General features: G+C 42.5%; 1 protein-coding gene across 2 annotated transcripts in view; it reads right to left on the bottom strand.

The window, feature by feature from the left end:
• Window positions 1–13,131, bottom strand: part of EPAS1 (endothelial PAS domain protein 1) — a 79,963-nt gene extending 66,832 nt beyond the window's left edge. The window contains exon 1 of one of the 2 annotated variants that reach the window (XM_054063604.1): window positions 12,903–13,131. In XM_054063604.1, coding sequence (XP_053919579.1) covers window positions 12,903–12,928 — 26 coding nt within the window. In that variant the 5' untranslated portion in view covers window positions 12,929–13,131. The remainder of the gene's footprint in view (window positions 1–12,902) is intronic. The other variant, XM_054063605.1, reaches the window with a different exon arrangement.
• Between the last annotated feature and the right edge of the window lie 1,184 nt (window positions 13,132–14,315).

Here is a 14,315-nt window from a genome sequence, read left to right as displayed (position 1 = left end):
TTTGATGACTGCATTTCTCAGTAGCTCTCCCAGTCAAAATCCTTCTCCAAACATGCAATTCATGGCTACAAACTACAATACACCTAGCGCCACAAGCAATAAAGCATTTACTTTTCTGGGGTAGAGGGGGAAATGTTTTGATTCTCAATAGCTAGTTTATCTCTAGGTTGAGGCCCTGTCCTTATTTTCCTTCGGCACAGTAATTTCATATTCCACAGCTTCACTGTATGCCCTGCAAGAGGTCCTTGCAGTGAGTAAACACACACTTTCAAAAACAGAGTGTACTGTAATACATTTGCTCACCAAATATTTCCTTCTTAGAACTTTGTAAATCAGAACTGACTTCCTACAAAAATAAAGGTATAAGAATAGATGCTTGCTCTGCTTTCCTCATACCTTGCTGAGTGTTTAATCATTCCATTTGCCTAATCCACCAGATAACAGCAATGGAATCCAATTGGAACGACCACAGAATTCCCTTTTAAGAGGGATAAAGGCTCACACTACACACGGTTTTTCACAAAGCAGTACTCGGAGGTCTCAGGGAGGAACAGAACACCATTTTGACAAAAGTTCTAGACATTATCAGACTTCAAATATTTTGAAGCTGGAGTTAATTTGGTGCAAAAGCCAGAACACTCAATTTGATAAGCAAGGTACAAATAGAAACTGAGAAACAGCATCAACAGGAGCACACGGCTCAATGTACAAATGACTCAGTAGGCTCATTCCATGGCTATAACCTACTCAACATGCAATACAAAACAAAATCATTTTATGCTTGCACCGTGTTCATCCTATCAGCTCCCTTCAAAAGAATGCTCTATAATGACTTCACGTTGGAATGATTTTTTCTTAAAGGTTTTAACAGGTCAGGCTGCAGACACTCTTCCTCTTTCAGCTCTGGCTTTAGGTGGACCTCTGCTCCACATTAGACATCACTGCACCTGAAATCCCTACTGTGACCGGCGATGCAGACTTTGAGCCCTGCACATTTTATTCCCTAGGGTGGAGGAGGACTGAAAAGCCACTACTTATTGAACAAGCACCATTTGCTGTCATCTGCCCATGCTTCAGAAAGAAAAGCTGGAATGTAGTTACACCTTGTTTATGGTGGCGTTTTGGGGGTGGGGAATGTTGTCCTAAGATTTGGCAGGCAAAAGGAAAGGAGCAGTGCTATACAGATAACACAGCTTCTTGCCTTATCTTCTTCAGGGCCTGCATAGACAGTATGCAAAGCTGCCAATACAAGCCTGTATAAAATGTTATGCTTTTCTCAACAACTTTTCTTCACACAGAAGAACACTCCTGCTGCCTTTTCAGGCCTGCCCTGCCATACGTATACAGAAGAAGCCTTAAGGTGGATGAAGATCCACCAGCTTAGGTCTATGCAAAGGAGCTTGTGCACACTGAACTCTCTAAACCCATGCTAGATTAACCCTGTAATTCAGCACTGTTTTCCTTTCTTACAACTCACAGTTCAAAGCAACTGAGAGCAAATGATTGCCGGCTGAAACTCTGCTGAACTCCCCATGAGCAGAAAAGACTCAGATTGGTGTGACAGTCAAAACCTCCTTTTCACTCTTGCTGACCCACAGGTTGCTCACCTGTCTGTTTGTGAAGACATCTGGAAGAATAAGGAGGTTTATCAACTCCCAGACACTTTCATGGCATTGCAATCCTGTTCAACCACCACCCCATCTCCTCAATTGCTAGTGGTGTCTAAACTGCACATGGATCTTATACAACATGAGGGCCAAATTCAAAAGTGAAGCAAACAAAGGCATAGGTCACTCATCTGCACGTGGGTGTAACCTACATATTGAGGGATAACATGGAGTGGTGCAGTAAAGAAAGTAATTGGCAAACAACGTAAGAAGAACAAGAAGTAACCAAACTCCTTTCATTTGACAATCCCCTGTTCAAGAATTTTCAAGTTAGGTTTATCACGAAAGCTTCTTGCCAACAACACTACAGCATTGTGTTAGGCATAGAAACAGAAAGTCCCTACTTTAATAAGTTTACAGTCTAAATAAATAAGACACACAAAGGGTGGAAGGAAGGATATACTACCATCCCAGTTTTACAGACTAAGGACCAAGGATAATGACAAAGATAGCCACCCTGTCCAGGCTACGTTACCAACCCAATTCTCCCAGTCCTAGGGAGGATAAAGAAACAGGACCGGGTAAGCAGGGCTTTTGGAGAGTATGTGTTGGGGAAAAGCAACAAGAGAAGCAGCTGCAGAGGCCAGAACAACTTGCTGAAGCTGCTGTTCATCATCCAGATCAGCAACAAGACACGGCTTTCACACCCAGCTCTACCAAAAGTGGCAAACAAGTTCAAAAGACAGAATCCAAGAAATGGTTTTATTCAGCTTCACTGCACTTTGGCCCAGGTCCCCATGCCAAAGAGGTTTTGTTAAGGCCAGCCACGTGGTTAAACAAAACTAGGGTTGGGGGGGGTGTTTTCTTATAAGAGAAATAATAGGTGTTTCGAAACACCAGCATTAAGTTTCCCTCAAGATATCTGCACTTGCTTCTATTTCATTTTCAAGCTGGCACATGCCTCAGCAAATGGGATAGTCCCCTTTTGTGAATCACTGGGAACATAAATACACCTTTGCTGTTATGTAAAAGCCAGTAGCAGCGTTAAGACAACTTGAGCACAGAGAAGATATTCTCATTAAAACGTCCCTCTTATTTGAAATGGCAGTAAACACATCCTTCAAGTAATTTTTCAGGGGAAACCCCAAGAACTGGAGTTATTAAAAGTAACTGATAATCTTACACCCGTAGCATGTAAACAGCCCACCTGCAGCTGAACCAAGCTATGTTCCATCAGCCAAACAAGAATTTTCTTCCAAATGACACATTTAAAAGTGCTGTGTTAAGTAATGAAGAAGATCACCTCCCCAAATGTCTAACCTTTCTTAAAAATCTAAGTAATGCTATTTTGTTAGGAGCACGCACTGTCTTCTTGGCCAGATGGGATACTGTTTTTTCCTCTGCGAGCCAAGGTCACCTATCTCACGTGCACAAGTTGGCAAATCCCAACTCTCTGCATTTCCCAATGTACATGAGTCAGCTTAAAGGAAAACTGAAAACTGGTCACCTGGGTCAACACGGGGATATGCTGGAAGAAGCAAACCATGAGCTACATTTGCCATGGATTTCCTTTGTGACAGAGGTCCCCTTTAAAGAAGGATGGAAAAGCCCAGGGGCAGTTTGAGCCAGTGGAAAGCAAACCCTTGCTGCTCTGCAAAGCCAGCTCTCCCCTCCTGGTGAGGAAAACATGCAGAGGCTGTTCTCAAAGACTCACCTCTTCGATGAAGTGGATAAACACAGCCTTCCAAGAAGAATCACCTGGCCAAAGCTCTAAAGGAAAAAATGCCAGAAGTGTTTCCATAAATTTCCAATCTTCTCCCATAAGTTGCAAAACACACTGGAGGCAACTCAGTTCTTGGTAAAAATTCTTAAGTGGAATATAGTTATAGTTGTTCACTGGATTTGTATTCGAGAATACTGCCTAACGAGTTGTGGCATGATAAAGTCAATGTAATACCGAATGTCTTCTCACACTTGTATGTACGATGCTGCCATTCCACAGATCATTTTAAAAACATTTTAGTTCTGAACAAGTTTTATGTCAGCTTCAAGTTAATACCCTCCATATTTACCTAACAGTTTGAAGATACTGTCATTGCCATCAGCAGATGAGTACATTATTCTATCATAATAGCATATAAAAATCTAACCAGGCAAACTATGCATCTGGTCTCAGAAGATATTCTGATACTTGCAACAAGATGCAAACTGTAGGACAGCTAAAAGTTTGGCACATTCCTAGCAACTTTCCCCATTTACAAATGTAGAAATACAGAAAGAGGTGGTGGGTTTTTATTTTGTTAATGTCACAAAGATCTTTGAAGCATTGTGACAAGTAGCCAATAACACCAAGAATTTACTGGCAGAGAGGGTGATACAATTGTGAATGGACAGGGTTTGAAGATCAACACCAGCCACGAGATTGTCCCAAACACAATGACTGAATAGGATTCCTTTGTAGTTTATCATACAAATGCAAGTGCGAAGAGAGCAGTGATACCAAGAGTTTAAGTACCTTTTTATGGCAGTAAAGACCATAGATATGCTAATGGCTGAAACAAAATACAAGGAATGTTCTTTCGGCTACTTCCACCACCTTTATAAAAACTGCCTAATAACTGTCCTTCAGCTAATACTTCCTTCAGCTTATTAACTAAGCAAATATTTATCTCACAAGCACATGAATATATGTTAAAGGAAAAAATACAGTAACTTCTGAACATTTTTAGATGATTTGCACCAAAGTTTTCAGCTGTTATTTTTCCAGTGCTAAGGTTTTAAAAAGTTCATACAGCTTTTCCTTTTAAGAAAACAAGAGTAGTGGGACACTTTTCTTAGATTTCATGCAACTTATTCAGGGCATTGTATTGATGTTTTAAACTGAACTCATTCAGTAAATCACCTTCTCTATAGTAAATAATATATACTAAGGGATTCAAAAGCTCATCACTTAAAGAAAAAGCACGTACTAAGCCAGAGATGTGTATCACCTGGAATCACCACATTTCAAGATAGAATAATATCTGTTATTTAAAGCAATAGCTTTTCTGGGAAAAGCAAACATTTCTCTCTCACTATAAGGAGGCAGGTTTTCAAGAACGTGACTCTAAAATTACCAGTCCTTTGAGAACAACCAGGGTAGAAATTCTGCAACATACTGTTTCCATCTCCCCCACATTTCTACTTTCTTGTTCATAGTATCAGGAGCCGGTGATATGGGCCATGGAATGGGGTGGGTCTTTATTGTTGTGTTTTCAATGGTACTACTGTCTTTAAAAAGCTGTTCATATAACCAAAGCTAGAGAAGAGCATTGTCATCACCAAGTCACACTTCCTACCTAACCCACTCCAAAGATTACTAAATATTTTCATCAGACCTGGTAATTTGTTTAAGCAATTGCAGTAATTCAAAGACTCTGATTATTTCAAGTTCAAGGCCTTAAGTAATGAGGTCTTCATGAGTAGTGTAAAAGGAATACCTAATATTTTGGGTTTGCAGATAAACTTAAAAGAGTCTTCCTGAAAGGAAGCCACCAAACCAGATTCATGTATGCGTCTCTTGACTTTCAGTAAAACAAAGAAGATCTGGGGATAAAAAACCACAATTGAGTCAAACACCAGAAATGAAAGAATTAAAATACCTTTAAATTAAAAAGAGGCTAAAGATTACTTAAGCCTCATTCAAATGAAATTTAAAACATCACTTTAGATTAACCATGCAGCACAACACAGGATTTCAGAAAGTTTATTAAAATAAAGCCAAATCTAGAATGTTTCAGCAGTCTCCAAGTGTTTTGACAGTTTCTCAATCCCATCCCTTCATTTTAGTCTAACACTAGCTCTTATTTCCGTTGTGCTCTGGAAAATTACTTCCCAAGAAAATATTTATTTTTACAGAAAATATTCGCTCCAGCAACTTCATCTTAGCTCTTCCAATACTCAGTAACGCATTGTTCAAAACTTGCACCTTATATCTTACCTTCATTTCCCTGACTCTAACTAAATGTATTTTGATATATTAGATAATGAGTAACAAATATTTACAATAGATTAAGTTCACGTTTCAGTAGTTCCAAATAGTTTCTAAATGATCCTGATAATCTTATTACACATATACCTTCAGACAGACTGCTTACTATCAAGTGCCATAAGTTACACCCACATGATTCATCCATTAGGAGAGCAGCTCAGTTTAAAAAAAAAAACCAAAAAACACACATACAAAATACACAACCCTCCCCATATTCCTTCTAAATTTAGCCTCTCCTTAGATAACACAGTTTCCTGAAACAAAAAGAGAGGGTAAGGCTTCTCACACTCTTCTAGCTCCAAAATGTTATTGGTAAAAGTAGTTGAATGTATGCAGTATTTCATATCCAAAGATAAAAAGGCATTGCAGGCTCCAGCTTTCTCTTCTGCCAGAGCTGTGGAAAAAAGAGGTGAAAGCAACCGTGAGTGAGTGAATTGTTGGAAAAAAAATTGAGGCAGATAACAGAGCACACTGTAGGGATCAGCACTCATGGCTTTTCTGTACAAAGGAAAGAGAAGGGCAACTCACTAGAGCACGGGACCCAAGGCTGGGTGTGCACCATCACCCGGCATCCTCCAGTGCTATGGCTCTGGCTTCCAGGGACAGCCCCCATACCAAAAGCAACGAGACAGCTATGATATTAAACTGGTCAAGGGTGGAAGGTGAGAAACAACTTCTCACAGAGTACATTGGTCATCTGTGCAACCCTCCTTGCAACAGGAAAAAGCTAACAGCCACACACTGGCATAAGAGCACCCAGCAGAAAGTCTTTTTATTTTTCAATTCAAAGAAAATTAAAAAAGGTTTGACGCCAATGCAGATCAATAAGAAACAGCATCATCTGCCCACCACCTATTTCATAAATAACATCCTTCATTTTACATGTCTGAAGCAGATACTTGTGGGGGAATTGTCATTGTGTTAGCTCCCCCTCATCTTGGTACACTGTAAAATGTGTTCATAAGAGCGAATGGTGACCTAATCGCCACTACACCTACTTGGGAAAAAAAAACAACAAACAGCTGAGGAGACATATTAGTTGCTGTGAGTTATCTTAAGATCATGGTGGGGCAATAACTCTAAAGCTCCTTGATGATACAGTAAAGAAACAAACAAAACAAATCCCAGCCAAATCCCGTAAATGGCCACAGCCCAGTTGTTCTCTCCATCACAATTCTGCTTTACAGCCTGTCCACATTCTGGCCTGGGGTTTTCATTCCTGTAGGTCATGGAATTTAGGGACAGGCCTCAAGAAGAAGGGGCTGGAGAGGTAGTCAGGCATGGGCAAGACACATCTTTAAAGATACTTCTCCTTCTTGTTGGAAACACCAATAAGATGTTGAGATCTTTTTGAAAAGCAGTCAGTTTGGTTCTACAAATTCTTCACGAATACCTGAGATTAAAGCACATGCTGCTTAATGTTTTCTTGAAACCAGATCACTATATGAATACATACATAGCAGAATGAAGAAGCATTTGTAACTTCGGGATGGTTCCAACATATTTGCATTAGGAATGAAAAATGCTGAGGAGCTGTATTATCCTGGTATTGTCCCACTTGAGAGCAGGAACAAAACAAGAAAGTGGTTCTTCCTCCTACCCAGATGTACAGAACTTGATCATAAAGCTGCAGTAAGCCAGTATTAATCACACAGTCACAGGCTAACATAAAACATTTGTAAAGCTTCTTTATTTTTCTGACAATCTTTTTGGAGGCAACAGCCTAAACATTCTCTTAGGCAAAGAAAACTGCCGATTCCACACATTCACACACAGAGGAAGGGTCAAGACCAGGGGACCTCTTTGACTGAAGACCATACATAAAAAATTCAACTAAAGGAAATTTGCTTCTTGTCTGGCAAAACATTTGATGACTTTCTGTAGAATGGAATATTGAATACTTGCTGTGTCATGTTATGCAATGGACAAAGCAGCATACTGGATACATTATCCAACTCCAAATTCTTTGTAATAACAGTCAAGTAAATTAAATTAAAGTCTAACTGTTTTAAGACCTAAATATGCCTATTTAATCAGACTTTATTATAGTGGATTTTATTTCTGCTAAATTTTCTAGACCTAAATAAAGTCACAGAGGAAAGAACCAAAATCATAATTCAATTTGAGCTTAGGAAGTAAAGAGCCTGATTAAATGAGTTACTTTGGAACATTAGGTATTTATCAGCCCATTGGCCTACTGTACTTCATTAATCTACTTTCCAAATGCACAGTAAAATACAGTTTCCCATTTTACATTCTTCAGAAAGTCTCCATGAAAAGCAGTCTTGTAAATTTAAGAAAGCAGTTATTTTTTCCTTATACAAGTAGTCAAGATTTTATCCTCAGCAGATAAGTACTTTATTATACTGCCTTTTAAGCAAACAGAACACAAGAATGATAAATGAGAAAATAATTCCCAGTTGCCTAACCACCATACTTGCACTTCTGCTTAATTTAAGAGAAGGGTTCCATCAACCTCGCACCAGTTACAAGGATTAAAAGTATTTACAACTACTGAGATATCTGTGACACTATGAATTAACAGAATAGCATTTCACAAATCACTCTAGAGGAATAAAATTATTACATATATTGAAATTATTTTTAAATAAAACCTGCCTTTTTATTGTTTGTTTCATTACTCTAATGTTTATTCCAATTCTCAGTTTTAAAAAGGCTACCCATTTGAAAATAATAGCAAAAAGTTCAATACTTGAAGAGTTCTGCCCCCACCACACCTGACAGCAGCTCCTACTTGGAACATGAAAACAGAAATACTTAATGTTTATGAATCCACCATAATAAAAAACATAGCAAGGCAGAGAGACCTATTTTTGATACTTACGACGGGTCTCCTAATTTAGCAGCATAAGCCAAAAACTCCTTTTAGCAAAGTACCTCTAATATGCAAGGTATTTCCAATGACCCACACAGGATAAATGTCAGATGACCAGTGTCAGAAGATGAAGTGAAAAGAACATGACACAAAAAGGTGCTGTGTACTAAGGAGTGTCTGATTTTTAACTTGTCCTTGGGCTAAGTGGGAAACATGACCAGAGTCAGCCTTTGTGGCATCCCTGCAAAGCACAAATCCTTAGAAGTCCAGCTAACCCCAGGAGGATGGTACACACCAGGAAGCACTCCCATTGCACACCACTCCCACAATGAAAGCCATTCAGCCCCTCATTAAGCTCAAATCCTTCGGCTCTGTAGAGGTTAAGTCTCATCTGTTGGGCAGCAGAAGTCAACCTTTCCCAAGCAGGCCTGGATGCCAAGTCAAAGCTCAGCCCAATCTCTGCTACGTGCCATTGCAGGCAAAGGGAGAAATCAAGGCACAGGAACAGCCTGTCTTGCCTCATTTGTGTGCCCTTGGGCCACTCTCTGTTAGAAAAACCCATTCCGTATCCACAGAAATACAGCAAGGATGCTGAACACAGAAACCAGAAGGGGCAAAAATCAAAGTATGATGAGTACGACTGGCCAGGGTCATTCAAACACTTTCAAGGTATGAAGCAATTCCATTTCTAGTACTGAAACCTAAGTCCAAATTTCTTAATGTTAACATACCATAAACATGTGCTAAACAGGCAATTTCAACAGATCGTGCGTCATGAATTCAGAAGATTACATTTCCTTTTGATAACTCCAAGTAAGAAATATTTGCAAATGGGAGTAAATTAAATATGTGGGTTATGCATGGGGAGATGTTGAGCAATAACAAAACTTGAACGATGTTTTTCTTAGTCTGCGAAGGAAAGTGTTCAGAGCTCTATCAGCTGAAGTACATAAAGTGAGGTCTACAAGAATATAAGGAACAACCTACATTGGCAAGTGGATGGACAAGATTACCCAATTCACAGCCATCACAGAATAGCAGGCAGGAGGTAGTCTAGCTGACAATACCTTAAAACAGAACGCATACCAGGTAGAACAAAACCTGAACTGCATGCTTCCTGAAACCTACAGTTTAACACTTTGGCACATCCAAACCCTCACATTTCCTGGCATCCGAATTGCATCCATCAGGAGCCAGCAACTACCTGAGCTTTGGAGAGTGGTGTGGTCAGGACTGTTTACTCATCCTGAGGAGGAACAGCCAAGAGTGACTTCAGCTTGGCAGAATCACTCTCCTGAAGGAAAGGTCAGTGAAAATTGAGGCATGAAGTGTCTCATTAGAGGGACTCAACATCTAATAAAGCCCAAAGTGAAAGGGTAATTGAAAGCAGTCAGTTACCTAGTCAATAACTGGAAAGGATCCCTTTTGTTTACTGTCTGGACCAGAAGAAGTTAAACAGATTTATGTAACATTACACAAAACATAACTGCATCATTATATGGGGACAACTAGTAAAGCATCTTCCTGAGCTGCAAAATTGGTTTGTTTTTCATACCGTAAAAGAATCCCCAAACAACACAACAACTGAAAAGGTGATACCAAACAATGCATCTTAATCAGTGCTACCCAATTTGTGCTGAGCCTGCTTTCAAACTTCTCTCTAATATACGCTGTTGTCCACCCAGAACAGTCCATTTAACACATTGTCTATTCCTAATAAAATAACTGTGTCCCCCAAATAATTCAAAACCACATGATGACTAAATAATTAAGAAACAAACCAAGATATTCTACCAGACTGCCCTAATTACACCGGGACCTATCTACTAATTGTCATTACCTCGCACACCAATTACAAAAACTTTTCCCTCAATTTTTATTATTTTGCTAAAATGTGTTTTACTCTTTCACTCCTCTTCTCAGTTTCTAATTACTGGCATTCTGGGAAACATCAGACTTTGTATATAAGACTATGTAGATAATGACTTTTTTAATTAAGCTAAAATAATAACCATATTAATCTCAGCTCAGTATCTTGGACTAACTTCAAGTGTGGGAAATCAGCCTATTGGAATGAACGTTCTAACACTTGCAAAGGAAGCAACTGCTCTTTTCTACCGACAGACAGAGCCTCAGATCAGAACCTGAGGACCATTTCAACCTAAATGGACCATTAAAAGAATCAAAGATTATCTTCCACAGAGCATCTGTTTGACAGTAAGAGAACTGTTCTACTAAACATATGTTCCAGAGCTGCCTGCAAATCTGGTAAACCAGATTACCACCACCACCTTCTCTCCCTGAAATTGATTCATAAATGCTTTTAGCAAGTCAGGTTTGAGTTCCTAGCTCCATATCTGGATAGAGATCAAGCAAATAATACAACTGTTAAACTCAAGGCAATAAATCTATTCTACAATAGTACTAGAAAAGCAAAAGAAAAATTAAAAAAAATCTTGCTTTAATAGGCTACATAGAGTACATCCCCAGAAGGGATAGAGCTACTCACAGAGCCAAGGAGGCACAAGCATGCTGTCTTAAACCCCTCATCCGATACTCTCCCAGTTCTTCCACAAACATTAATTTACAGAACAAACCTATGAGCCAGATGACAATTAGCCTCTTTATGAGAGACAAGGAAAACTATCACAATATGCATGTAAAATCAAAGTCAGGATTAGCATTCAAACTTTAGTCCTGTGAAATTTCTGTGTTGTATCTGAGGGGTATTTCCACAGGGCACTTCAGCGTGGTGTCCTGCAACACTAGAAAGAGCTCAGTTCCTCGCTGTGTTTGAAAATAAGATGCTAAAACTGAAGAGGAGTGTCTCATTAAAATGAGATGATACAATGAATGCAGTGTATTTTCAATACATGTACTACTTATTTCTTCTCATCCCTATAAACTACTATAACACATTTTTATAACTAGATCGCACTGTACTATAATTCTTTACTCTCTTGTTTGACCCAAGAGGACACAAAATATGCCCATATTTTATACCCTGCACAGAAGATTGCTACCTAGAACAAAATACACTCGAGGTAAGCGTTTAACCTTAACACGTTAGCATTTGTTAAACTGAGTCACGGAAAATGTATGGTTTACACTACAATACTCCCCCTATTACATCGTCATAGAGTGACTCGAGAGCAAAGGAGGTAGTACACAACCCCAAAAAACAGTGTTTCAAGTTTAGTACATTATCAACTGGAAAGTACACATGACAAATAAGATAAAATTCTTAGTCTGTAAATCGCATCGTTTATGAACACACTCTAAACTCAGAACAGCACAGTAACCTGAGCCAATAATACCCTCAGCCTTCTGACTGCCTGCTGTATAAAACAGACTGAATAATACCCCGTTAGAAGAGGCTGTGGACCTTTATCCACTTGCTTCGACTTCACCATGTCAGCACCCTCCCTCACCCACAGGAACTGTTCATAAGCTTGGAGCGGCGACTAAATACTCCGTTTCTTAATCTCCACCTGTTAGGTAGGTATTGCGAGCTTTATTTTGGCGTTCGACCTCAAGAACCAACAGGAAATCACGCTCTTTAACACAAGTACGCAAAATTAGCAATTTACTCTTATTCCATTATGGCTGTATGGAAATGTCTAGCTTTACATCCTCTCCGAGGAGCAGCTGCTGGCACAGGCAGCGCTCCTCGAGCTCCCAGCCCTCTAGGAAAACTTGCTGACAGCTGAGGAGCTTCACGCACCGCACCAGATGCGGACAAGTCCCCGCACCACGGGCTGCACGGAGCCAGGATCCCTCGAAACGCGTTAGTTTTACGCAGCCTGTCAACGACATCCACACCATTTTAAATGGATGGAACACGTTTTGCGAAGGGTGCTACACCTTTAAACACCTCCCCTAGACCTCAACTGAAACAAATCGCTTCCTAACAGCCAGATCCTAGGAGATATCAAGCGAATAAACCCTGCTACGACGCGTACTAAAGCCACCCCGCAGGAGCGGCCGCTCGGGACGGGGCTGCGCCCGGGGCACCGCTTCCCCGCAGCCTCGGCTGCTCCTTATGGCACCGCTTCCCCGCAGCCCCGGCTGCTCCTTATGGCACCGCTTCCCCGCAGCCCCGGCTGCTCCTCCCGGGGCACCGCTTCCCTGCAGCCCCGGCTGCTCCTCCCGGGGCACCGCTTCCCCGCAGCCCCGGCTGCTCCCTATGGCACCGCTCCCCGTCTCGGAGCACGAGCTGTCCCGCAGGAGCCCGGCGCTTCTCCCCCTGCCTCCTCCGTGCCAGCCCCAGTTTGTACTGGGAGAACGATCTCCCTCCGCTGCGAAAGCTCCGGGGTGCGCAGCCCCCGCAGAGAAGCGGTGGGAAGCGAAGCTGCGCCGCCGCGGCTGCACGGGCAAAGCCGGAGGAGGACGAGACGTCCCGAGCGGAGCTTCCCCCCTTCTCCCTCACCTTTTCTTCTCCTTGTCAGCTGTCATCGCGGCGGCTCAGCACCTGCCCGCGGGGCGCGGCGGCAGCGGGTGGGGGTGGCCGAGGGTCCCGCTGGGTCCGTGTCGCCCCCGAGGCGGGCGTACAGTCTCAGGACACTGCCGAGGATTGTACGGCCCGCCCGGGGGAGGCGGCGGCTGCTGCGGCTGCGGCTCGGGGCAAAGCAGCGTCGCGGGGCTGCGCTGCGCGGCTCGGCACCGCCCGCTGAAAAAGTTCTCACTTTAAACCTTGGGCCAGCGCCGGCCGCGGGGGCAGGGCCGGCCCCTCCGCCCCGGACCCGGCACGGCACGGCCCCGACGACGACGCCGCCGCTGCCGCCAATGGGGGCCGCCGGGGCGCCCCGGGCTCCCCGCCCCCAGCGCCGGGGGTCAGCGAGGACGCCCCTGCCCCACCGGCACCGGGTGGCCCTCGCCTGTCCCCAGATACTGAACTTATCCACCTTTCTTTCCCCAGCTATTTAACTTATTCGCTTCTTTTTTTCCCCCAGCTATTTGACTTATTCACCTTTTTTCCCCAGTTACTTAACGTAGTCGCCTTACCCCGCCCCCAAGTTATGTAATTTATTCAACTTTTTTCCCAGTTATTTCACTTATTCGCCTTTTTCCCCATCTATTTCACTTAATCCGACTTCCCCCCCCACACAGATATTTAACTTATTCGCCTTTTCCCCCTCAGCCATTTAACTTATTCGTCCTTTCTTTTTTTTCTTCCTCCAGCTATTTAACTTATTCTCGCTTTCCCCCTCCCCAGCCCCAGCTATTTAACTTAACTTATTCTCCCTTTTTCCCCCCTAGCTATTTAACTTACTCTCCCCTCCACCAATCATTTAACTTATTTGCCTTTTTTTCCCCAGCTATTTAACTTACTCGCCTCCCACCCCCCAGTTATTTTTTTTTTCGCCTTTTTTCCCCCCCCTAGTTATTTAACTTAATCGCCTTTTTTTCAGTTAACTTATTCTCCCTTTTTCCCCCCAGCTATTTAACTCATTCTCCTTCCCCCCCACACACCCCCCCAGCTATTTAACTTATATCTTTCCTCCCTACGAGCGCGTTTGCCGGTGTTCGGTAGCGCTCGGTGCGATCCCGGGGCTGGGGGCGCGGCGGCACCTGCTCCGGAGCTCACGGCACAGGTCGCTGCTTAGAAAACAAGGGGGGGGGGGCAGAGAAAGGCAGCGTGGTGTGCTTAAACAAGTAAATGAACAATTAAAAAGTAAGAGTCATCAAGCGCCTTACGCGGCGCAGGGCTCCGCGTTTGAACGGTCCCACTCCGGTTTCAGTAAGGGAGGCAGCGGTCAGGGTTAAAGGGATGCGCAAAGGAGCTGGGGACTGCGCTTCTGACTCCCTGGGGGGACTTGCTCCCTCGCCCTGGATTTTCAGT

This window comes from Cuculus canorus, chromosome 3, assembly GCF_017976375.1.
Source record: "Cuculus canorus isolate bCucCan1 chromosome 3, bCucCan1.pri, whole genome shotgun sequence".
NCBI classification, from domain to species: domain Eukaryota; kingdom Metazoa; phylum Chordata; class Aves; order Cuculiformes; family Cuculidae; genus Cuculus; species Cuculus canorus.
The sequence above is the reverse complement of the archived record's forward strand: the minus strand, read 5'-3'. Positions and strand labels throughout refer to the sequence as shown.